The sequence below is a fragment of the Erithacus rubecula genome (genome assembly GCF_903797595.1).
Source record: "Erithacus rubecula genome assembly, chromosome: 8".
NCBI classification, from domain to species: Eukaryota; Metazoa; Chordata; class Aves; order Passeriformes; family Muscicapidae; genus Erithacus; species Erithacus rubecula.
The window spans coordinates 18,397,639-18,424,116 of NC_136659.1; the positions used below are offsets into that span (position 1 = coordinate 18,397,639).

The 26,478-nt window shown below is 38.0% G+C and overlaps 1 protein-coding gene across 3 annotated transcripts; it reads right to left on the reverse strand.

Annotated features, from left to right (window-relative positions):
* Positions 1 to 3,765: 3,765 nt before the first annotated feature.
* PPIG (peptidylprolyl isomerase G) lies at positions 3,766 to 24,895 on the reverse strand. 3 transcript variants are annotated; one of them, XM_079310764.1, is made up of 13 exons: positions 24,754 to 24,895; positions 17,194 to 17,273; positions 17,009 to 17,083; positions 14,770 to 14,877; positions 14,221 to 14,265; positions 12,219 to 12,306; positions 11,099 to 11,128; positions 10,866 to 11,005; positions 7,885 to 8,089; positions 6,693 to 6,860; positions 6,150 to 6,234; positions 5,374 to 5,510; positions 3,766 to 5,041 (listed from the first exon to the last, which is right to left on the reverse strand). In XM_079310764.1, the coding sequence occupies exons 2-13, from the start codon at positions 17,252 to 17,254 to the stop codon at positions 3,922 to 3,924; spliced, it is 2,262 nt and encodes a 753-aa protein (XP_079166890.1). In that variant the 5' UTR covers positions 17,255 to 17,273; positions 24,754 to 24,895; the 3' UTR covers positions 3,766 to 3,921. The 3 variants fall into 3 exon arrangements, with proteins under 3 accessions (XP_079166890.1, XP_079166891.1, XP_079166892.1); XM_079310765.1 differs by lacking the exon at positions 24,754 to 24,895 and adding an exon at positions 24,453 to 24,646; XM_079310766.1 differs by lacking the exon at positions 24,754 to 24,895 and adding an exon at positions 19,535 to 19,555.
* Between the last annotated feature and the right edge of the window lie 1,583 nt (positions 24,896 to 26,478).

The following is a 26,478-nucleotide window of genomic DNA, read 5'->3' on the forward strand; positions in this document are numbered from 1 at the left end:
TTGTTTACATTTCCATTAATTTGACTCTAGAAGTGTGGCTGACCACCCCCCTCCCCCGGCAAAAAAACTCCAAGAACAACAACTTCAAAACACCAAAACAAAATTACCAACCCCCCAAAAAGAACACTTTCATGGCTGCTGCTTTTATAAAAGTACAGCATATATATCATTAGGTTTTCTATCATAAGGATAGGCCTAAAAACAGGAATATACATTTTCTGCTTATCAGAAAAGCAATGAGTCTATCATGCCCCTAGAGGTGTTTCCAAAAATACTTTATTTGCTTCAATAAATCAACAGTTCCAGAACAAGCAGCTAAAGGTCTGCTTCTTTTGTTTACATTAACCTAAAATCCATTTGCTGGGCTGACACTATTACAAATTAGACATTATTGGGGATCACTGCAAATTCTTCAACACATCTGACAAAGAACACTGCAAGAAAAGCCTGTAGTCTGGGATTTCAAGTACAAAGTGCGAAGTTTCAGGCTAAAATTGTAACAACCAAATGTAACAAAGCATCAAAATATAACCAGCGGCTTTTATCTTTCTTAAAAACAATGAACTGAAACAAACAGAACAACTGAAACACTATGGCTGTGTTAAAGAATTAGCAGACAGCAACACATTTTTTACAGGTAATAGTGTCTACATAATTGCACATTCTATCTACCCATTCTCAGCACGAATTTCTGCTTCTGAGTTGATGGCAGTACCCAGAGAATCCAATATAAAATAACAGTCTCTTTCTAGTAAAGTTTGGAAAGCCACTGTCAATTATAAATTCAGCATCTATATGTTGAATGGCTTTAGTAAAATCTCAGCATTTGTTGTTGATACAACAGAGAGTGGATGTCTAATCTCTGGAAGTTATTTCAAGCCTGTATGGACATTTAAACATACAGCTACTAAATTAGTCCAGTAATCCCCCTGCTCTTGTTTTAGACTGTGTCTTGGGATTCATTAATTCCAAGGAATAAGATCAGTCCTGGGGTACCAGCAGAAAAAGCTGTACTCCATGACGTTTTTCCTGCATTCACAATGAAAGATCATGAGCATTGTTGCCTCTGGAATACTTAGTCTCCCAAGTCAGTCCTCTGAGCCAAAAGCCAATGAATGACCTGACACAGATGTCAAAGATGGCACTGAGCTATACTGTGACTGCAGCACACGGTGGCTACTGTGAGGCTGGGAAGAGGAAAGCTCTGTCATTGAGGGAATAAACACTTCCAGGACTGCAAGAGCAAGTCAGTGCCTCCTCACAAAGCAGCAAGAATTGACTAGGGCTTAGAAACATCTTGCTGTCCCTGGGACTGAGCTTTAGTCCCAGCAAGTTCTGAATCAACATTCTGAATTTCCAGTTTGATAAAGAAAAGCACAATTTTGGCCAGCTCTTCCTTGTACAAGACTGCAAGTGTGCTTCTGTTTAAACAAAGTGTTCCCCACTAAACCAATTTGCCATCAAATACAATACAGGCAACTGTGTCCCACCACCTACAATTTAGTGTAGCCAGATTTTAAACAAAAACAAAGTACATTAAAAACAAGAAAATGGGCTTTATGCCACCAACTCAGTTGAAGTTTTAATGTACTATAAAAGAATTAAAGTCTATTTAACTTGTGCAAATAATTTTCTGAACTGTAACAAAGTCCATACAAAAGGGTATGCAAGTGCATGTTTTAAAGTAGTTACAGCTGCAAACTACAATTGAATATAATCTCCATTTTGAGATTTTAAATTAAACACAATTTAAAAAATATTCTATGGATTACTGTATTGCTGACTGCCTATATTTTCCCCCTTCTACAGCAGAGTCAGAAGAGTTGTGGATTGTTTCGTTCACATGCTTATACAAGCTTCAGTGATATTGGCAAGAATATTCTCAGTAGTGCAAATAAAATTCTTCAACAATAGCTTGCTCATGTGTCAGCTCCATGAAAAAATAATGAAACAACATTGCAAACAGTTTTCAAATGAGACTCTGAAGCACATGGCATGCATAGCACAGTATAAATGCATGGTTAAGCTGCCACACAAAACTTTCTGAAGCCTAACTTCCTACCTTTATTCTTATTACAGTCCCCCAAAATAGGACTACAACTTCTCTAAAGTCCTGCAAAGTTCAGAAAGAGATTCACTATAAAGGTCTTTGGTTCACTCTGAGTTCTCTTAACAGCTGTGTCATCAACCCACATGCGGACCAGAACAGTTTTAAACATTCTGCATAAAATGACTGCTGAAATGCAAAATCCACAGGTGTTCCTAAAACACAACAAAAAAAGCAAAAAAGCACTTGACAGCCAAAGCAGCTCCACAAACTTTTCTGCTAAAAAGTTGCTCTACACACTTCCGGTTTTCTTCCTTTAAACACATCATGTTGTTCACAATCCTAGGTTTTCTTTTGCTTTCAAGACACAACTATTCTTTAGAATAAGAACTGTCTGGATAAGGATTTTAAGCACGTTTTGGCATTCCTCCTAATCTGCTGTAAACAAACACTGATCACAAAGTGCATTATAAAGTGAAAATGTTGACAAACTCATTACAAAGACAGTAAAAGCAAGTTGTGTCACCCCATGAAAGATTTGGCAAAAATTTCAACTATTACAATATTGTTTTGTTTTGATACAGCTTAAGATTAATGCTTGTCACTTCCCTTCAGGACTTTCAAGATTTGCCAGTCTTAGATGTGAATAGTTTCATGGACTGGAAGGAGTGTTGAGGTTTGTACCACATCTACCCTTTCAGACCACTGCACTGAGTTACTACATACCAGCTGCTCTCTGGGGATTGCACATATGGGGGCAGTGCTGCAGCAACACAAGCCAAACTCCTTATCTTCTATGTGAAGGTGTAGTGGTGAAATACAAACTGGGGTGAGACCTAGAGGCAGGAGAGGAAAGCAGAAAAGGGAGCAAATTGGTTTGAGGGACACATACATAGTAGACAATGAGAAGGAATTCACAGTACAGTCTTTAGAATGAAGGGGAACAAGGGAGAAAGCAAATTTCAGTTTTTAAAAAAAATTAAGAGCATGTCTTAAAACATTACTGGAAATTCTGTTTCAATTACTCCAAAAACTAGTACTGGAGATCTGCAAGAGTTTTCTCATGGAGTTGTTAAGAAACAGAAGTTGAAAGGATTTCCTGGTTCCTTATCTGACCTCACTCTAAGTTCTGGAATCTGCTTCATCTCTGTGCATCCACTACTTAGGTAACTGAGGCATGTAGTCTGAATCATCCATTTCTGCAGTAGACAACATGAGAGCATGAAATGAAAAGAGGTTACGGAGGAAAAAAGTTATGCCGATGAACACTTAGAATTTTTTTTTAGGACAAAGAAATAACTCTCCAACAGAGATGACTGCTTTAGAACATGAACGAATTCTACTGTTGGCAGTGACAGAAGTACAAACAGTAAAAATTACTTAAATTAATTTTGTGATTACAATAAAAACTAAAATAATTTACCTCTACAAATAAATTTCCTTAGGATTTATACCTATTGAAAAACAGATGCAAGACTGGAGAAATGGACACCTTGCAATATTCTCCTAGCTTTAAGATGACATGTAGTTTATCTGCATCTTTCTTCTTTATATATGGAACAAACCTCTTTGCAGGCAGCCACTGCTTGCACTGAACTATGGTCATTAGGTAAAAAATATAAGTGGCATGGAAGTTACCTTTCTAGCTGACAATACACAAGAAGGATATATAATCCAATGAAATATTTAAAACACAGCACACTGTATTACACATGTAATTTGTTTTTCATTTCAAGTTTATTAAAACTTTAGCAGTACAAATGATCCAGGTTTTAGATTATCAAAAGACCAAACTGAAGTCCACATCTTTAAAAAAGGCGTTCCCCAAAACGTCTCTAAAACTTTGAGACAATGGAAACATTAAGTCCACAAACTCATCCATGCCTGTCATCATCTGTTCCAGGACTTGTTTCACGATCAGACTTTTTATCCTTACTAGGGGCATGATCTCTTTCCTGACTCTTTGATTTTTGGTTTATTTCTTTTTCTGCTGAGGATCTGGTCTTTTCCTTTTCTTTACTGCTGCGTGAGTATGATTTTTTTGATTCTCTTTCTTTGCTACTTGGTCTCTTTTTTGAGTCTGGACTTCTATCCTGATCTCTACTGGACTTCTTATCTCTGCTGGATTCAGGACTGCTACTTTCACGGCTTTTTGAACGCCTCTTCCTTTGGCTTTCACTACCATTCCTCTTATATGAGCTTCTACCTTCCCTATTTGAATACCTCTCTCTGTTTCTGCTTTGACTTTCATCTCTCTCTGAACTCCTTGATTCTCTCCTCCTCCTAGTTTCTCTTCCTCTGTATTTATCTGGTGTACCTCTCCTTTCTCTGCTTCTTGATCTTCCTCTCCTTCTTGTTTCTCTATCTCTATTCCTTGAATAGTCCTTACTTCTACTGCGATCCCTGTCCCTGCTTCTTGATCTTCCTCTCCTACCCCTATCTCTGCTTTTGCTTCTATCCCTTGTTCTGCTGCTGGAGCTGTGTTTTCCTCTAGCATGCTCACGCTCTTTGCTTCTTGACTTGCGTTTCTCCCTGTCTTTGCTCTTCCTATGCTCTTGTTCATTATTTCTTGAGCCTGCTCTTTTACTTCTCTCCTTGCTCCTACTTCTTTCTTTCTCTCTCCCTCTAGAATCATAGTGCTTTTCTTTTTCTCTACCTTTCTCATGGTCTCTCTCTTTGCTTCTTGATCTTAGTCTCTTTTCATCATGTCTGCTGTGCCTGGAGTCTCTCTCTTTACTTTTTGATTTCTCCCTGCTTTTACTATGGCTCCTAGATTTAGCTCTCTTCTTCGCTTTGCTTTTGTTATGCTTGTCATTTTTTTCTGAATTTCTTCTTGTCTCCCTGTCTTTACTGCTGGATTTGTGATCTTTCTTCTTCTCCTTTTCTCCTCTTCGGCTTGGACTTTCAGAAACTTGTCTGTGGTCTGATATTCTTCTCTCTCTTCCTCTTCCTGGGCTCTTTTGATTATCTTTCTTGGTTTCATTTATTTCACTCCTTGGAGAGAAAAAGATACAATTTTAAAAAAGTTTTCATTTTCTCCTCTCTATAAAATTAAAGCAGAAGTGAGATAGCGTCACAACTAAAACTTCACATCAGATAATTTGTATTAATAACTATGTACTTGCAGTAGCATGGTTAAACTCAGACACAATTAAATTATGGAATAACAAAGTCAGCATCCTGGCTTCTTGAAAGCAACTGTAATTGAAAATCCAAGATAATAGGTACTACTTTTAAATAAACAAACAAAAAATCCTCTCAGAACTAAAACAAAAAAATAAAAAAATCAATACATATGCACATATTTCAGAAAGAAATAATCTTACTTGTCTCCTTTTATCCACCTTTCGCCACTAGACACTCTCATCCTTTGAGCTCTTTGCATTTCTTGCCTCCAATGTGGAGGAGTTTCACTGCGCCGGAATCGATCTCTTGACCTGGATCTGGAAGGCGTCCGGTAACGCTTGGAGGAAAAAAGAAAAATTATGCCTTAGCTTGAATTTCACCTGCTGTGATACCTGTGATAGCCTCAGCAAGATTTTCACCCCTGACAGTGGGTTCTACATAGCCCCTAACATGACACTTCACATGTATATACCAAGTTTCCACTGATAAGTTAGTTACTTAGTAAAAATGTATCTGACACTCAAGTAATGAGGGAATACAAAGTGTCTGATCAGAAAACTGATTTTAAGGCTAAGGTCTACTATTGGCCTCACAATATTAAGAGACAATTTGACAACTCCTCCCTGCCAAAAGGGGAGAAGTCTTCCCCATGTTCTTGGCACGGATGTCTTACTGGTCCCTATGTTCACTAGAACCCTTTCTGAGCTGGTTCCATTCACCAATTTAAATACTACCATATTAACTTAAATAAAATGTTGTTATGGTTTTTTCTCACCCCCTTCTTCAAACAGACCCAGTATGCAAACAGGTAATTTGATTTTCCTTTCTGTCCTCCTTCATGCCACAGTCCTCAAATCAATTATGATGCACTTATTTTTTTTAAAATCGACTATCCAAATGAATATGATTAGTAACACCAGCAGTGAGACTGTGCTACCACCTTGTTTATTTTGAAGAATAGATTAAAAACATTTACCCTTGGTCCTCTTCCTTTTATTTTCCTTCCAGATCTGGTGACTAACAGCCTTCTCTGGTACGTTGACTGCGAATTTGATAGATTACTAAAAATAATTTAAAAAAATAAGGATATTGTTTGTACAATTAAAAAAAAAGGAAAATCAATATTGAAACATCTTCAGAAACGAAATGAAAACACACAATTTTGTTTTACAACAGTAACATTTACACAGTAAAACTTCAATTTGTGACTACAATAATTTTACAAGATTTCAGAGTTTTTCAATTTTTGAAAAAATAATAAATTATAGACTCAGACTGGACAGTTGCAATACATTCTAAATGAAATTGAGCCAGTCATTACATTCTTTATTCAATAAAATTATTTTCAAAGACTAAGCCTTTGTTCTAGGACAAAGACAATAGTTTCCAGTAAAGGGAGAAATCTATTTTTCTTGCAGTAGTGCTTACAACATGGAACTGTTCAATATGGAAAAGATTCAACGTTAGAGTTGACCAAATCATGGCCAGCACATAGACAGACTTAAATCAGATATATTACCTCTCTCTTTCCTTCTCTCTGCTTTTTCTTTCCTTTTCCTTCTCATCCACTTTAGGAGGACTCTTCCTCATCAGGAAGCGATTTTCAGGTACAGGAGGAATTTCTTCAGGACGGACAGTAGATAATGGCTGTGCTTCAGTATTTTCATCTTCACTTTCACTGGATGAGCTTTAATTTTGTATAGAAAATATGCATAATGAGTTATTTAGATGAGGGAAGACCTTTCAATCTATTTAAATAATTCAGAAATTATCTTAATTCAACATACATTGATACCACAAGAACTGCAGAAAACAGAGCAATTTCAGAAACAACATTTTTCCCCCCATGATATCTTTGTTCCAAAGCATACAACTGCAGTAGATTTCTGACCAATACATTTTCTCTACTAATTCCAGTGGAGCAACACTGAACATATATATACTCTCTGTTTAAATACAACTTTTCTTCTTAGTTTATTTTCTTTAAAAAACACTATCAGGAGACTAAAAATAGAGATTTTATACTAGCATATGTAACTCTCTACAGACTATAGTAAACCCAAACAATTTACAAACTCCTGTGAAATGGGCTTAGGTGCACAGAAACAGTGTTTAGGCAGAACTGTCCTATATGAACGTTTCTTAAATTTCACTGCTAGCTTAGAAAAATGTGACTTTGTGCACTAACACCACTTTTATCTCACACTGAACTGTAACAAGACTATTAGATTAAAATTAACACTCAGAAGCAAGACTGCTTTCTCAGTTTTATTATCCTTCAGTGAAACTGAAAGAGTTTTGGCATATCAGACAAAAAAAAAAAGTTAATTTATTAATTTTGTGTTTAATTTTGTCATTTCCTGCATACCACATTTTCATAAGTTCTACTGCATATGTTTCAAACTGACTGTACAGAAGTAAACTTACAGTAACAAATTATCCCTACCCATTTCAAACTTACTACTCCATCAACTTTTCAAGCCAACTGAAGTCTTACTCCATTCCTTTTTTTTTCTTTACAAGCTGCAGTACACAGGCACATGAACATGACCCTTCACAGATCAGAAAATTTATTCTTGTATTTGGAAACCAACTATCTCCCAGACTGCAAAACCTGCATTGCTAGCTTAAAGAAAACTAATCTGTAGTTATTAAGACAAGAGAATGGTACTGTATGGTGTACATGTAACAAAACAAATCTCAAAACTGACCTTTTCTTGCTTTTCTTTCTCTTTTTCTTTTCTTTCTTATGTTTCTTGGAATTTTTTTTGTGTTTCTTTTTTCGTTTTTTAGATTTCTCTTCTGAAGCACTCTCAGAATCCGATGATGAATCAGAAGATGATTCTGAATCGCTTGAACTTTCCGAGTCACTGGATGAGGAAGATGACTTGTGTCTCTTCTTTTCTTCTTTCTTGGCTTTAGATCAGAATAGCAAAGACACATTTTAATATTAAACACTTCTAAACTAATCTCAGAAAAAAACACCCCAATTAGTATCTGTCTCAGATTCTTATAATCGTGTCATGAGATTACTTCATCAAAATTGGCATTGTTGAAAAACATTGTTTCTTCATAGTACAGTAAAGAATATGTCTAGAAAAACAAGACATTTTCATAATTTAGATTTATGAAACTTTAAGTCTAAAATTTATACTGTCAAGTACTTGCAGAACCATGTAAGTTTTCTGATGATGCTTTACACAACATTAAGCTACATACAAATAATTCTTTAAAATTTATTCACAGCATGTTCATTAATAAGAGGAATTTTGAAACAAAAAATGAAAGGCACAGATTAAACCAAGTACTCACTGAATTTAGCTCACTATCCTAATTAGTCAGGTCTTACATTCAGAAAGCAGTGATACAAAGAATGGTGAAAGGTTTCCTCTTCACAGTGATGGAGCACACTCGCTTCCAATTGAACAGGCTGAGATAACACTTCTGGGTGACAACAAGCTAGCAGGAGCTTAATTCACAGAACTGCATCAGAGATGTGGCATACATCCCAACAGAAACAATCTTGCCCTCTTTTTATGGTCAAACACTTTATGGATACTTTTTTTTATGTTACATCATTAACAAATCACCACACTGGTAGAGTGGATTGAATTCAATCCTGCTGCACTAAATGTCATTCATTTTTCAGCTTAGCATCACAGACACAAGTCATAGCTGTGTGACAACAGAGATGAGCTCAGCTGGTCAGGGCACAGTGTGAACACCAAGGTTTGATCTTGGTAATGGGCTGTTCACCTAAGAGCTGGAATCATGATTCTTGTGGGCCCATTCCAACTCAGAATGCACTGTAATTCTAATTTACACACAGTGTTTTCTGTGTGTTTATTCACAAGCCTCACCTGATACAGACTAACAAAGCCTGACAACCCACTGAAAAACTTCAGTCCTTCACAGAGTATATTGGTCTTCTAGTCACCTCCAGGTGCAGTATAAACTAGCATGTACTCTTACCAGTTTAGAGCAGCCTGTTGATTGGAATCAGCTCATTCTCATCAGAAGTTTTTAAGATTTCTTGCAAAATGCTTCCAAAGGACACTTCTCTTTATATTTCTGATTTTTCTTGTATCTCCAGACTAAGATAACTGCTCTCTGTTCTCAAACTTGCTCAACATCCTTATTTTTCACAACATTTAATAAAAAGTCTCTGTAATATTTTGTATCAGTTTTAGATTGTCTATATACATACATATTTACAAAATGTAACAAGTACATATTTATAAAACAAGCCAAACATTTTTCTAACTAATTTCAATCAAAGGAGCCAGGTGTAGGCCAGGTGGCAATGAAAAAAAACCTAATGATGCCAATATCCCTCCATGGCACACCAGGCCAGTTATAACAACCCGAGTTGCCAGGAAAGCTGCAGTACTGAGTCAGAGGTACAAGAACATAGACAGATGGGTAAAGACAACACAATTCAAATCCTTCCAGAAGCCTGTTCTCTTTTAATATTTTTGCAATTATTTCATTCACTCTTGGGATGACAAGCACTTCAAATCCCTGCCTATAGGCTCTAAGTCATCAGACTGCTCAATGCCAAAAATTTCATTTAGTCATTTAAGAGTTCTAGAGTGGATTTCAAAGGGAGTGTGGCAATCTGATGAAGACATCTATGTAAGTGAGTATCTCATCCCTTAATTTCACTCATCTGTACCTGTACTGTTCTATTTCCTAGTTACATCATCTGTGCATTTCCTAAGAGATGCCATGCTCCAGAATACCTCCAAAAATCCCACAACTGTATCCTAATACATGGCATGACTCAGAACCTTTCAGAAGTCAGGCATGAAAAGATAATTCTGCTTGGAATTCTGTGGTATTGAAGAGATCACATCAGATGCCAAAATCATTCTGCCAAATATCATGAGCAAAAAGGAGGTGAAAAAACAAGGAGCTGAAGTTCAAATACTTGTATTTTCCTTTGGCCAAACAAACCATTATTCTTGTGCTTGAATATCCTTGGTGCAACCCCTCCCAGTATATATCAACAGAATGTGCTATGAATGAAATAGCAGGATGATCCCCCATCATAACTCCTACAAAACAAGTATCCTGTCTTTCCACTAATGAGATTCTCCATGGTGACAGGAACATTTTCGATTCTGCTTCTCTTAGAAAATAAGGCTTGATCCAAGCTCTCATACTATGTTCAGTTCTGAAATGGCAGAGCAGAACATCCCCTCCAGAAAGACAGGTTCTGGTGTATTCCTCTTTAAGAACAGTTTATTATAAAGTGTATAAGCTAAAGGGCCAAATCCAGGCTTTTATAATCTCAGTGCCTGATTTGAAGAGTTACCTTAGAGCAACCTGAAACAAGTTCAATACCTTCCAAAGTACAACTTATCACAAAGTCAGACTGCCACGAATCTTCTTAACATAGACCCTATTTGATATGACAAGTGCTTGCCAGCTTTGGCAAGCTAAAATGTAACTAGGGTAAGAAAATTTAAGACAGGAGAAGCTTTGGAAAAAAAACATGTATGGTTGTTCTTTAATGTCTTTTGCATCAACAACTTTTAAGTTCTTTAGAAGACTGACTGTTCTGCAACACTATTCACCTTTCCACCAACTGTGCCATCTTCTATCTTAAGTAAGTTTCTAAATAATTTTGTAAGCAGCCAGCATGGAAGAAAACAAACAAAATTACCTCATATGTACAGTTCAACTTTACCTTTGGATTTTGGAATTAACTCTCCACAACTCAGTATGCGTACTTCAGCATATGGTTTACTAGATGCATCTGTTTTCTGGTTTTCTATTTCTCTCACAACTTCCTGACCTGAGATGACTTGTCCAAAAACAACATGATGCCTGAAGAATGTAAACAAAAGGAAGTACTCTTAGCACTTAATTTTCTCAAGGCAGTTCCCAAACATATGTAAGAAGAAAATAAGAGATATTTACCCATCTAAATGAGGTGTAGGTTTAGTTGTTCTGTTGTTTCCAGATTTAAAGAGAAAGACAAAACCAGTATTAGTGAAAAGCAGACAGCATTCAAACCATGTAATCTACATATATGAAAATGAACATTATTTTGAGTGCACTAATAAAATTGAGCAAAACATATATATATCAGTCTAAGTTTGTGCACAGTTTAATGTATTTCATGTTTTACATGTCAAACTACTTATTCAATGAAACACTTTGATTATTACATTTTACTGAAAAAAAACCCCAAAATTGCACACAAATTTTTAGACAGAATCCTCATACAGGATATAATAAGTTTCTACTCATTAAATTATATAAATACTACGAAGAACAGATACAAAAATCTGCAGGAAAAATGCAAATAACCTTCTACACATTAGGAAATAAGTAGAAAACTGGAAGAAGTATCTACATGTACACATTATTTGACACAGAAACAAGAACTGACTCTCTCTCAGCTTTCCCCTATACTAGCATTACCAAGGCATACCTGTCAGTTATGGCAGAATAGAAAACTGGGATGATTGGGATAATGATCATATAGAAATCCCAAAATAAAGTTTAATGCTGACATCCACAACTTGTTATGTTAACTAAGGCCATGAAACATGGGTAAGAGTGATGTATTTTGAGAATATTTTCTGTAGACAACTTAAAGACTCTACTGCAATATATTTTTAGAATTTAAGTTTTACCTATAAGTAAGACTATACTGAAAGCTATTTTGTGATTTTAAAAAAGCTCTCTACTACTTTGCAGAGCCCCCAGAGCTGTTCTGCTACAGTTCTGAAAACAACTTATTAGAGTACTAAGAATTTTACAAGAAACTAACAGGTTTGCTTTATTGCCCAAGTTAGAACACAGCTACTGAAAATTACTAAAAGCCCTTTTGCACAGGAAATTAAACACAAGTAAGCACATTAGGGGTAAAAATAAGCACATTAGGAAAATGGCTACTTCCAGGCAACTTGGTAGAAAAACATCAAATTTGGCTTTTTAAAATTTGAGCTAGTCTTCAATATTTGAAAGGAATTTCCTTTACACCTTACAAATAGCAAACCATATATGCATTTCAAGACATTTCAATACTTACATAAAGAACTGTGAACCATTTGTATCTTTCCCTCGGTTGGCCATTGAAAGAAGAAATTCTTTGTTGTGCTTTACAGCAAAACTTTCATCTAAAGAAAGTGTTTTCAGTTACTTTTTAAGCATACAATATATGCTTAGGTAAATGCTACTGTCTAAGTAAATTAACCCTAATTAAATAAATCCATTAGTCACTTGAATGAAAAGTTGTATTAAAAATAGACTAAAATAAAGCTATTTTTAAAACATATCATTCTGTTCTTTCTGTATAACAAGGAGAAATATAAATCAATGGCTTATAGCCTAAGGGGAGAAAAATTAAAATTTAGTATTCTTGCACAAAAGATCTGTCTTCTACGTCTAGTAGGAGAGATGTTTAAGTTGTTGCTCTATTTTTCTTTGGAACAGAAGCTTTGTATTAACTATCAATAAATCCCTAATTTTCAGGCATTTTGTTGTTCTGGGTTTTATTTTTTCATGGATAAAACCAAATATTCCAATATCCAAACATGGATAGTTTCATAGCAATCCCAAACAACTTGTTCGTCGGGCAGACACAAATGAATTTATCAAGTTGGCTGCTAAGAATATTAGTTTAACTTCAATAAATCCTACTTTTTATGACCAAGTAATTGTTAATAGCTCAAACTAAACCCCAACTAAACTATGAAATATGTGTAAAATGTTGTCACTATTCTTCATTTAAGAAAGACACCTGTAAGAAACCTCTCCTTTCTTTCCCAAAACAGCAAAAAGGCTTTTGGGGGAAGGAAATTCTTCAGGTGTGAGGACATTTGTTCAACACTGTTCAGATACAGATGGCAAGAGGATGTATTAACAAAGGAAAATACAATATTCATAATGCTACTGTCACTAACCACAAAAGGAATGGTCCCACTTTCCAATCACCTGTACAATAGCATCAAATGTCAGTCTAATCCGATGGTGTGTCAGTTAATTGATCCACAAAAGCAAAACCTTCCACAAATTCAGTTTCATACTGTAGCCAGTCAAGTTGAAGAGCCAGCCTGCTATTGCCAGAAGATAGGTGGAGGCTGTGCTCATTTTTCCATTTCTCCCAGCCATACATTTCCTCAAACCCAACTACTCATCTGTGTTGGTTCTGATGCTTGCCAAATTATTTAATTGGATCCACTCACTAAGATGGAAATATATAACTTTTTTGCTGCAATAATCTTTAGGCATTTTACTGAATCAGGTTGAAGTTTGATCCGAGTCAGTGCAAGGTAAGGCCTCCTCCCTCTTTTGGCAGTTGCAAACTGTTGATTCCACTCAAGGTCTGACATAAATTTGCAGCCTGGCCCTACTACAGCAGTCAGTAATTCTTCTGAGTGCTGCAAGCTCAGACAACAACCTACAGTAAAAAAAAGAGTATCCAGGAGGGGAGAGGGGCTTGACCTTGCCTGGGTGGCTGCCCCCAGCACGTGGGCTAAGATGTAACATAACAACTGCTCCTAGAAACACATGTTCCACTACATTCTGGACAAACACAGGCTGAGAAACGCAGCAACTATAACTTCTTCTGCAAAACTGGCTGAGAAAGAACCAGGACTTTAAGAAAACTAAAAGTTCTATCATTAATTCATCTTGGGTTCAGGAAAGCAGGGCTCTACGCATTCATTTAAATAAAAATTTGCAAGGAAACCCAACTCCATCAACACATTTCTGCTTTCCCCTCAAAGAGAAGACCATCCTCAGCTTTTATCTAGCTGATCAAGTCAAAAGTAAATGTCTAAAATCAGCAACATAAATGTAAATCTGGTGAAAGGGACAAATATGAAGGAGTTCAGTTTCAGTTCTTCATTCACTAAAATTCGTGAGATTCATATCTTAGAAGTAAAATAACTTAGACATGATAGTAAAAGGCCTTCAAGACCAGACAAAAATATTTAAAAAAAATGGTTCAGGTTTACAGAACAGAGACTACAGAATGTAAAGGTGACTGTTTATTTTAACAACATAGAACAGACTGATAAAATTCTTACCTTCAAAAAAGCCTCCGTAAATGGATTCCCCTCCTCTGCCATTTCCTTAAAAGAGGAAAAGTGACAGTTAAAGCAGTGATTAAGTCACATTATGTGTAAGGTGCTTCATTATACTGATATAACTGCATCCAAGTCACTGACACGATTCTTCAAAAAATGCAAACACAATCAAGATGCATCTTTGTAATCCAAAAGCAAAAACTTGGAAAACAAGAAAGCATTCTCCACTGTATGCAGCAACAATCTCCCTTTTTTCTGTATCTCCCAGCAGCAGAGACAATATTTTATTCTCACACTTCAACCTTTCAGTAGGAGGTGTTTATTTCTCTGAATACTTGTAGAGATAACTTGAGCAAAAGTGTGTGTGTGCGTGCACATATATAAATTGATTATACAGGTTCTCATGGAAAGATTCTCAGTCAGAAGAAAGGGGAAAAAGCAGTGATATCTGTCAGAGAATAATTAATGTAAGTAAATGGTTCTATACAGAACTTCTGCAACATTTCATTACATCAGTGGTAAAGTTTTTTTTAAAGATTCACGTCATACCTTCACTAAAGTCACCTCCTTGGATCATAAAATCCTTCACAACCCTGTGAAACAGACAACTTTTGTAATGCAATGGCTTTTGGGTGGACTTTCCTGTACCCTTTTCACCTAAAGAAGAGAATGAACAAAACCAAAAATTACTCTCTGCATCATCTTCATTACGAAAAAAGTGCTATGTAAAACATTCAACTAAAATTATCTTCTATGCCCTGAAAAACTGGCTTGTGTGGCAAACACTTACCTGTAATACCAGTAAAAAAAAGACATTTAAGAAAGTGGTGCAGAAACTACTTTCTGTCTCTATAGTTATACTAGAACTCCTCCTCACTGACATTAGTATACAACTCTAGTCACTTCCATGCTGACTGACTCAAGTTAAACATCCAGCTTATACTTATGACAACTGGTATTGCTCAGAAACATGCAAGGAACAATCAGATTTGTAGTTAAAACACAACAAGGTTAAGGTACCATAAAAACTTGTAAGAAAGTCATAGAAGTAGGGGGGGAAAGAAGGACTCTCATTCCTTTCCCTGCTCATGATGACAATTGTCAATCTTCCTCCCTTGCATCAGCTCTGCTGCTTAATCAAACTCTGCTTCAGCTACAACACAATGACCTCTCCCTCCTCAAGAGAAAAGATTTCTGCTGAGTTAGCAAGATGAATGGTGGGTCCTGTGAACACAGAGCCAGCCTCAAGGTAACAGTAAGGTAACCAGTGGGACTTCTGACACTTCCCCTTCATGCTGGCAAATTGTTAGACAGCATCTTCCTATAATCTTATCCTGCACAATTAAACTGACAGCTTTTGTCAGGGGCAGTTGCCTATGAACTCAATCTGTAACAGACTGGTATCTCCATATGGATTTGAATAGCTAGAAAAAAAATCCACTCTGATAAATGTGAAGCTGTGTATGTTCCACTAACTCAACGTATGCCAGGAAAATATGGAGCTGTTGATCCCTGTTTTATGAAGGCAGCACACACTTTTCAAAACTTCCAGAAAAACAACTGGGTAAGGAAAACAAAAATTAGAAGTTTGAATAATAAGTTGATGATCAATATAATAAACTTTCTGCATATTTTTCTCACTATTCTTACATGTGTTAAGGCAGCAAAATAGTTCAGGATCTGAATTTGATTATGGATGTCAGCAACAAAGGATGAACTTAAGTCACACTTGTTGCTGACCTGAAAATGCTGTTGAAAGAATTCAATTCACAAATAAAAAACAGTAGTAGGGAGCAACACCTTTATTGAGTAATCTGACTTTTGGTTGACAGCAGATCAAGAATGCCACGATCATGTGTTAATGTAGCCACAGCCATTAAAAATCATCAAAGTTCAAATTTCTGAACAATTTTGATAATTTGATTTTGTGGCAGAAAACCTATTCTCAAATCAGATAATACCTACATTCTTGCAGACTTCCTGAATGGTGTGTTGTATGTTCTAAGTTAACATGAATGTAATTATGTATCCACACCTGATTTAGATCATACAAGTACTGCTGAGGGATTCACTATTAATGGCTACAGACTGTTGATCTGGAAAACAACCAAGCTGGAAGGAAAGGAAGCAGAAAAAGCTGAAGACAGAAAGCAGATATGCTATTTATGTATTCACAAAGTTATTTTTGTGACAATAAACTCAAGTTTTGCTAAGCTGTCAGCATTTCAGTAAAAGTATGCAGTCCACAGGAAAGTAATTCTGTTTGTAAATGCTTCCAAGAGAGAATAATCTGAGTATTTTCCTCAAGAAATACCTTTCAGTAGGAGTAGAAATCACCAGTTTCCATCAAGAAACTAAAATAATAGAAAAAACATCTGACGAATACCAGCACTACCTTTCAAATTCCTCAAAGTATCATGAGACTGAAAAGTAAGTCTGCATGGTTGACCTCTTGCTGGCTACCTTTCAAGACTGGATGATGTTATATAATGTGAACAGTAATATCTGTGCTAGTAACAGAAAATCAGCTTACTGTGCCTGTATTTAAAGTTGGTTAGTATATACTTCCTGCAACACACTAAGCCAAAGGTACAACAGCTTTGATTCTACATCATGTGTGTAGGATCATATGTGTACATCAGCTAAAACTTTGGAGGTGTCAAGAACCAACGCTGAACTTATTTTCATATTTAAGAAAATGTCGTGAAAAATAATATACATCTATTATTAAATTAATTAACATGGTATTACATTAAAAATTAAGTATTAAATACTAAAATCTACAAACCTGTGCAAAGGCAGCGAAAATTCTCACATGTCTTTGGACACACATCTGAAAACAATTCAAAGACCACTCTTCCAGCTGGAAAAAAAAGCACCATATTTATTGTAAAGTTAAATTGTATTTGTATTATTCCTATACATGTTTTATATTAATCTCATGCTACTGAATTGTTAATTTCATTTTCTTACCGGGTACATTGTTGATGGCTATGTCAAAAAAGCAACGAGGTCTCTGGACCTTTACTCCCATGGCTTTGGAAGTCTAAATACTGTAAGTAATAAAAATAAAATTTAGTTTTTCCTTCTGTATACTGAAATCATGTGTAAGTCAATACAAAAGTCAATAAAACCTGTAGAAAAGCAAACAAAAAAAGCCCCAGACAGCAAATATAAGCATTTTTTAGAAGTTCAGAAAATGCCAAGTACTTTATATCACTTTCATATGTTGTAGCCACAAATCAGTGATTTTCTTCATATTTGCTGCAATAACATTAATCTTGAGTGCTATACTTCAGTGGGGAAATACAAAAGGAAAAGATACTGTGAGGTATGGGCAAGACTTCAGCAATCAATTTTCAAATTTCAGAATTCAGTATTTCCTGGATTCCTGTCATAGTAGTTACCAGGTATTGCTCCAATTAGGATCCAAACAATTCTGGACCAAAAAAAACAACAGGGTGTAGCTGCTCCGCATCTGCTGCCAAATTAAATTATATTAGCTTTTCATTGTTTCTTTTCCTTTTGTGTCACTGTTTATCTCTTGGGACACAATCACTGGTGACATTAAAAAGATGTATAGATGCACAGTGTTGCTTAAGGACATGGTTTAGTTGTGGACTTAGTACTGTACATTTGCTATTTGACTCACTGGTCTTAAGGAGTTTTTCCAATGATTTTATGATTCCTTATAGAGAATTCTAACACAACTTTTCCCTTAGACTACATAAATCCTTTTATTTTAGTGTAACAAGCTATGTCTTAATTTCATTTGCATCTCCAACATTCCAACATTATGTACAATCATATTATTTTCACTTTCTAAATCCCTATCCTCTCTGATTTACTTCAGCCTGGGGGGAAAAAAAAAGCCCAACAGTAATAGCAAAAGGATCTGTAAGACATGAGTACCTTTTCCAAAATTTGGAATATAATCCATACATTTTCAGTCCTAATTATTTTTTATTGCCAGAAAACATAGCTCAAATCTAGCTGATGCACTGCACACCTCTCTCCTAAATTTTCTCTCATAGTTGTACCATAGAACACCTTTGAAAAATTCAATTGTCACCATCTGTCACTCTCAGCATATGAACAAGAGGCTGGAAAAAATCAAGACAGCAGTGTAATCATGTTAGTCTATATTCTCTCTTGTGCTGTCACTCCTAACAATTTGCTAAGATTACACAGCAAAAATCACAAGAACAATGCAGGACTGGCTTAAATTAAACACCACTCAGTAGTTAATTATTTATGTGATTTTTAGCATGAGAAGATTTTTTAAAAATGCAGAATCCCACTAGATATTCTCTAGGTGTGTAACAAATACATTCATACACACAAGCCAGACACATGTCCAAAGCAGCAGGCTTATCTCAGTCTGCTTGAATTGAATTAGCATTTCTCTCCTATTAGTACAACCAATTTTCTAGCCAGCAGAGAAACCAATAAAGAAGATGCCCATAGCTGGAAACTTGGATGTTAGCAGGTGAGCAGGAGGCTGCCCAGGTCACCACACTGCTGGCACAGACTGTGAGCAGTGCAAGGAAGGGAGGGGATGAGATCGGTGGGAGTGGACAGAACTGAGACCAGCCAAAGCACAGCCACTCACTGTCAGCAGCACAACAGATTACACAGCTGCACGGGGACACTTTTCTCAAGAAACCTTGCACAATAAATGCTGCAATAAATGTTGTTTGGTGCTAGAACTGCCAGTTTTAACTGACCTGAGACCTCTAACGAGCATCAGTACCACAAATGATTGGCTTAAGTGAGAAGGAATTTCCTGCTTTACAAGCAATTTGCTTGAGAAATGTATAGGTATGCCTTAACATTTATAGACAGTATTTTAGCCATAATAAATGACAACTATCTTAATACATGACAAGATTTTTATTTCAAACACTGATAAGGCCTAAAGCTAAATTGTGAAATACATATATCTGTCAGTCAATTTTAACTCTGTTTTGTAGAGGATGGGAGAAAGAAAGCAGAAATTCTACCCAACTCCCTATCCCCACCAAGTTTTCTCAATTTGATGTTTTTCTACCTCTCCATTGTTTCATAAACAGTGGAACAAACGAAGTTAGTCCATGTTCTAACCATGACCACCAGTGAACCCTGCACTGTCTCTAAACCCTCCAATAGCATCCCCTAAACACCAGCTGCACTTGATTCTAAATGACAGGTATGGCAATGGGTCAGTATGAACCCCCTGATGGACAAACACCAGGCCAAGCAAATATATCTCACTCTCAAACTCATGGTGCCTGGAAAACCAGCCTAAGATATCAGTGACATTTATCCAACCTACCTCACAATTCAAGTGAGTGTTTCTTCTCCAATATACTTAAATATCCTTTACACTGTTATTTCAGCCAGATCTTTTTCTGATGTGCTACAGGGCAAACCAAGTTACAAATAATCCTTAAAAGTAGTAATTTCTACTCCTGTAGTATGTAACACCAAACACAATGTTCTACATACTCATAATTCAAAACCTGTCTGTATTAAAAGAAAGTACAGGGGGTCTCAATGTTAAATACAAAACCAACAAAGAAAAACACCAAAAACATGCCAAGACTAAAATCAGAAATTATCAACAATGGAGTCGGAATATTACAAGCTCAGTCGTACTCAGTAGCTTACATGTCTGATAACAATAGGGCTTAAATATCTTGTGTTATTTCCTTCTCAAGATTTATTTTCAGTTAGAACATAGATATTCTTAACCCTCAATACCTTGCATTTTTAAATTGTGAACTTAATGGAATTTCACTAGTGAAAGGAATATAAAATTGGTAATTTGATGTTAGCCCAAAAAGATGCTTACTACAAACGCATTAAAAAAATATACTATGCAGAGTGATCTTGGTAAGTCAGCTCACTTTTTTGTTGCAAAATTCTAAGGAAAAAAAAACAGCCTAAGGACTACTCTGAAATTTTCAAGTCATTCATCATTCTCAACCAGTTCTGTTTGAAGAGGCTCTCACTAAGTCTAAGTAGAATCTATAACCAGAAAAAACCCAAAGCCAACCAAGCACCTAGAACAACACTTCAGCATATCTAAAAATAAGGCTTGTTTCTTTTATGTCTGAAACTAGAATTACAGTTCAGCTTAGAGCATATAGGTATCTGTTGATAAATACAGCAGAAGTACTTAGTCTTGTCATAACAGCTGCATCCACAAGCAACATTTCACCAACTGTGTCCCTCAGGGTTCACATTACTTCACATCTGCATCAGCCTCATTTTGTTTAAATATTTGCAGGATAAAGCTGGCCAGCTCAAGGCCAGGCTTCCAGCAGCTCTTCTTCAAAATTATCTGTGCCAATGAAAAAAGATAACTACCCCAAATTGGTCACAAGCATCTTTCTCCCAGAGATTATCACTAATATTTGTTGATGTGCTTAAAAAACACATCTTGGGGAATTCTGTTTCCAAAATCACCAGTGCTAGCAGGGATTTGGTAATATCTTTTAACACATACCAGAACCTTTTCACTGAACTGGCTAGAAAGCACTCACAGAAGCACATCAACTGAGTTTCAGCACATCATGCATCCCAAAGAAGGTCACAGCAAGCAGCAATACAGCAGTATTTCCTACTTTTTTAGGAGGGAAAAAACAACCTTCTTTACACCTGTGCTGAACTACTGATTTGTTTCAACCCCAATACAGGACAGAATAGTAAGTAAAGATTAGATATTTAGTAGGAAAAAGATATTGTGCCCCATTCCTTTGCTTCCTTCCCTGTCATCATCAGCTCTTTCAGATTTTGATTTTCTCCTTTACCTTGCCTTTATATGTGTTTCCTTGCATCAACTTACAACTACCTGCACTGATCTTCATTCAGTGTCCAAATGAAGTGATCAATAAAGCACACAAATTCACATTCCTAGCATTTTGTTTCACACCATCTACAAAGGCAGTAAGACTAAACTACATTGATGCCTACTTCAAAGACAGGCATGTAGAATCTCTAGAAATGTATTTTAAAGCAAAACTTTACATTCAGAAAATGCAAATGCAGTGAACTCAGAATATATATTCTTTAAGGCTGTGGCTGCAGTCACTTGAAGACAATATAAATGTGGGCTGATACTACAATAGAGGGTTCCTACACCCATGTGTTTAGCTTGCACACAAGTGGCTATCTGGCTGCATAAAAACCACCCTTTCCTCCTCCCTCCACAGAAAGATACAGCAGCAGCACATATCAGCTCAATGTGATGGCAAAAGCACAGACTAAAAACGTTACAAGTTCTTTCCAGTATGGATTAAACTATAAATGAATTTATGATTGTGAAATGGGAGACATGAAAATTTGTTCATAGCTCCATTTCTGTGACAGAGCTTGCAGCTGTGCTCATTTCACTAATCAGCAACACAAGACTTTTGTTGCCAAATTTAGAAATAAGGTGGTACACTAGAACACATTTCAGATTTATTTTATGATGTCTTTGCAATAACATGGATATAACACACCTATTAGAAAAGAAGAAAAAATTTGTTTTCTGTACAGGTCTAGGAAATTTATTCAGGAAGACTTTCTAGTCATCATTAAAAATCATGCATTATAAGCTTTCAATCTGACTGTCCCTTCAAAAGAAAAACCAACCATAAAATAAAACTTTAAATATTTTTGCAAGCAAAAAGAGATTGACACCACTTTTCACCAGGCCTCCTCCTCTACAATGATGTTACAAGTCTTTACTGGACTACTGACATAGGATTTGTTTTCCTCTAAAAACAGAAATCAGACACCTGACAATATCAACCCTTATCTTACATGGACATGAGGCAAGAGAGACTTAAGAAAAGATCACCCTTAGATAGGTCCTGACTGAATATGCAGTACCTACTCCTAACCCTAGCACTTTCAGTATGACTTTTTGTGATTATGAACATGAATTTAATCTTCTTGCACTAAAAAATAAGGAATGCACGCCAAATTTTAACATCGCAGCTGGATTCACAAGCACAAGATTCAGCTGAGAAAGCAGTAACATTCTGAAATTGTTTACACAGAATTATAGGTTCCTCCTAGATCATCCCCTTAATTTTTCTAGAAAAGGGATACCTACAATGAAAAATGTTAAAATATCCAACCACGCTCTTGTCACTTGTAACTAAAAATTTTTGTTGTTGAGTCTTAGTCATGATTTTCTATTATCTAATTTATGCTGAAAGCACTTATTTTCCTGTGATATGACTTGTGAAAAAATACAGGTGTTTTCTGTCAGGCCTGTACACAAATAAGTGCATTTATTGGTGTGAATTTGAATAGGCCTGAATCCATAAAATCCATTTTATTTTAAAACTTAAAAAGTGCTAAGAAAAGGCAAGTTTATTCTTTGTATGAAAGGGGAAAAAAACCTTTTACAGGGTGTAATCTCCAAGTCATGTAAATCCCAAAATTAACTTCAGCAGTGGAATCCTTTCCTACCTGCTACTGAAGATGAGAGTAAGGCAAGACAATCATGCAACAGTAGGACAGCTCTGAATGCAGACCCATATGTGTCAACCATATCAAAAAACCCTTGCTGTATTATCTTTTATTCTCATGTTCTACCCCTTTTTCTACTTCTCTAGATCCTATGCTAGAGTCTGTGCTTCATCCCAGCCTCTGACCTAAACTTCACTGCATTAAAAGATGGCTACATTTTTAACCTGGCACTCACTGACTCTACTTCCAAATGGAAGCTGGATCCTAAATTACCATTGCATGGAGGAGTGAACTGGTGATAGTGGAGAAATCATGATGCAACACAGTAAAATCCTCCACTCCATTACATATTCTTCACTCTAAATTCCCTCCTAATCCCCAGATTTTCTGAGATCCTATGAGGGGAAAAAACTCCAAATCTTCTCTTGATAGCAGCTTGATGACTGCTAGCTAATTAAAACAAAAATGCTTGTCTCACAGAAGAGGACTGAAAAAATGGGAAGTCTTAATGAGAAATACAGTCCCAAAGAGTGCTCTCAGAACTGATGCTCCTATCCTTTTTATGCTACCCTTCTGATCTACTTCACATACAGGAAACTACATTATTTCTAATATATTAATAAATAATTTTTACAAACTGATAAATCAAGCTCTGTGAGTTTAGACAAATAATGCTTCATAAATCATGTCTAACTTCAAATTATTAGCATATTTTTATCGTGGTAGCACCTAAAAATCTGAGCCACGCTGGACCCCAATGCAATGGGAACAGTGAAACAAAAGGGTGGGGAAAAGATTAAAGGAAAAAAGCAACATAAAACCACACCAAAAAATCCCACCAAAAAAAAGAAAAAAAAAGAAAAAAAAACCCACACCCAAAAAACAACAACAACAAAAAAACCCCACCAAAAAAAAAACCCAACCAAACCAACCAACCAACCAAAAAAACCCACAACTAACTAAAAAAAAAAACAAACCCAAAAAAACCCAAACCCTAGTAGCCTTTAGCCTTGTCCAAAGAACAGCCTCTTCTGCTGGCAATATAGAAAAAAACCCCATGAAACCTCCGAAGTATTCGCTCAGAAAAAAACACATCTTAGAAAATAGACTACATGCAAGATAATGGTCTGACACTTCTCTTAAAACAGGTCTCAGATGACTATTGCATATAATTAACTTGCCCAGTTAAACGTTAGGAAACTACTGGCTAATTGTGACTGAACTTAAAGGCAATGTTTAGCACTACTACAGATATTCTGTCCACAGTTTCAGTGAACTACTTCTCTTAAGTCTCTCGAAGTCTCTTCAGGGCCTCCAAGTACAGCCATACATACGCAGTACTTATGGTTTGGTCATGGCTGCAAACAAAATGAGCCTGAAACTCAATATTCATACAAGTCTCTGGAACGTCTTAGAAAAATCCCTAAAAGAGAGAGGCAGAAGAGTCTCCTGCCAGACACGGTAGCTCCTGCAGGCTCCGCTTCCCTAGGAGAGGCCTGCACAGGGGAGAACATGTGGCACGCAGACAGCCCCGTTCCTCCCTCGTCTAGGGGAGGAGGGAAGACTCATTCAAACTCCGCAGCAGCACCCCAGCCCGAGCAGGGCGCTCGCGGCGGGCACAGAGCCGCGATTAGCCAGGCTGCGAAGAGGCACAGCCGGCCTGGTAGAGCCGACCCCCGGCGCGATGTGCGCCAGGCCCCGTGCGCCGCTTCACCCACCCCCGCCGCTCCCGCCCGCCTCGGGCCGCGCTCGCAGCTCCTCACACCCCTCAGGGCCGCCCTCACCCGGGATGCGCCGGGCGCCGCGGTCCGCCTGCCCCCCGCACACGGGCGCCCGGGCCTTGCGAGGGGCGTGTGCGAGGGGGCGGCGTGGGCGGCCGCCCCAGGCCCGCTCCGAAGCGGGCGCCGGGCCGGCCGGGAGGGGCCGGAGCTCCTACCCGCGCCGTGACCGAGCCTCAGGCCCGCGGTGCTGCGACCGCCTCCTCCACCGTCCGCTGTCCGCCCAGCCCCCGGCGCGGCCCGGGCGATGGCCCTCACTCGGCCGCGCCGGCGGCCAGCGCTGCCCGGCGCTGCGGCCGGCACTCACCCGCTGGCGGCCCTCGCAGCCCCGCGCTGCTCAGCGCCGCGCTGCCGCCATGTTGGAGCTGGTGCGGCACGGACTGCGTCAGTGGCGGACAGGGCGGGAGCGGCGGCCCGGGGGCGGCGCGCCGGGGGCGGGCGGGGGAGGGCGGCGGCGGGAGCGGCGCTGTCCCGGCCCGGGCGGGGGGCGAGGGGTCTCGAGCGGCGACACAACCCAGCCCGGCGGCGCGGGCCGCTGGCGAGGAGCCCGAGCGGCTGGGGGAAGGGCGCCCGCCTCCTCGGGCTCGTCAGCGGCGCTCCGCCCCGCCCGCTGCCCCGCGTCCCGCCGCCGCAGGCCCGGGCGGACGCGGGAAGGAGCCGGAGGGGCCGGAGCGCGGCGGTGCACGGGCGCTTTCCAGCCAAAAGGGCTCGACAGTAGGCCTGGTGTCCCTGCCGGCGCGACAGCGGCGGGCGCCTCAGCGGTGAGCCCGCGAAATGGCCACGGGTGGTCAATGAACCGTCTGGCACGGCGCTGGAAGCGCTCTGGGTTCCTCCGCCAGGACTCCTCGCTAGGGTTTGGAAAGAATTAAAACGGGAATTTAGGCCAACGGTGCAAAAGAGGAATAACTGGTAATAGTGTCCCATATGTATGTACTGCAATACAAAGTTAATTTATCTTAAAACTAAGGAATGAAAGTTTATGATAATGCCTAAAGTTGTGAGTACCTTCAAAATTAACTAAGTCTGGCACTGAAGAATGTACATCCTTCGATGGGATTTAATTCAAACCAGGAGGCATTTGGGTCAGTAATCACATACATAATGGGAAGTAGGAAGTTACGTGACTGGCTGATGAGAAGTTTGTTAGTAGAAAATCCAATGATCTTCTTATAGTTTTCTGAAACTGACACCTGTGAGTACTGAAATCCTGAAGAAGCTGGTGAGTGAACATCTATTCAGTAAATCAACACCGGCTTCAGGACAGTATGCTTTGTTAAGCCTTGCTTTCCTCCCCTAAGTTTCCAATTTAAAATGTAACATAATTTTATCTAGCATTTTTAATTTAGTTTAGGCACTTATTTTATCCAAACGTACTTCACAAGTCAAAAGTGAAACGTTCAGCATCTAGTATATGAAAAATCTGTATGATTTACGGAAGTCTCCTTCATATGAACATTGAATTGTTTTCTGCTACAGTTTTCCTCTCAGATGCCTTGGAATTGTTGTGTGGGTTTGCACAAGGCCTGACATTTTTGAAAGAGGTACCTTATGTGCCACCCTTGAAGCTCACCTGACAGGGTTTGGGTTACTTGCATACCTGTGTAAATTGTAACTGGGATAATCTGGAATTTTTTAACAAGAGGATACAGAACTTGTCCAAATTACAAGTTCCACAGTTTGAAAAATTGTAACTAATCCAGTTTAAAAAAAATACATGTTCCTTTTCTTAAAATGCCACAGACCTGTAATAAATAACTTAGGGTCTATTCTATTAGTTTGTATGAGTTCCATATTCATGGGTATCCAATACATTAGGAGGTGACAGACAAAAAGTAAAATCCCCAAACATTTGATAGACAGCAGCAATACAGCGGGTCAGAATTGGTCATGGTAATAATAGTCCTGGTTCTGGTTTTTTGGATAGAATGTAGAGCAATCTGAGATTGTTATAATTCTTTCTAAATGTCTGCTGCTATCAATGGTAATGAGAAAAGGTCCAGAAAGATGATCAAATTAAGATGATTCAAAATAA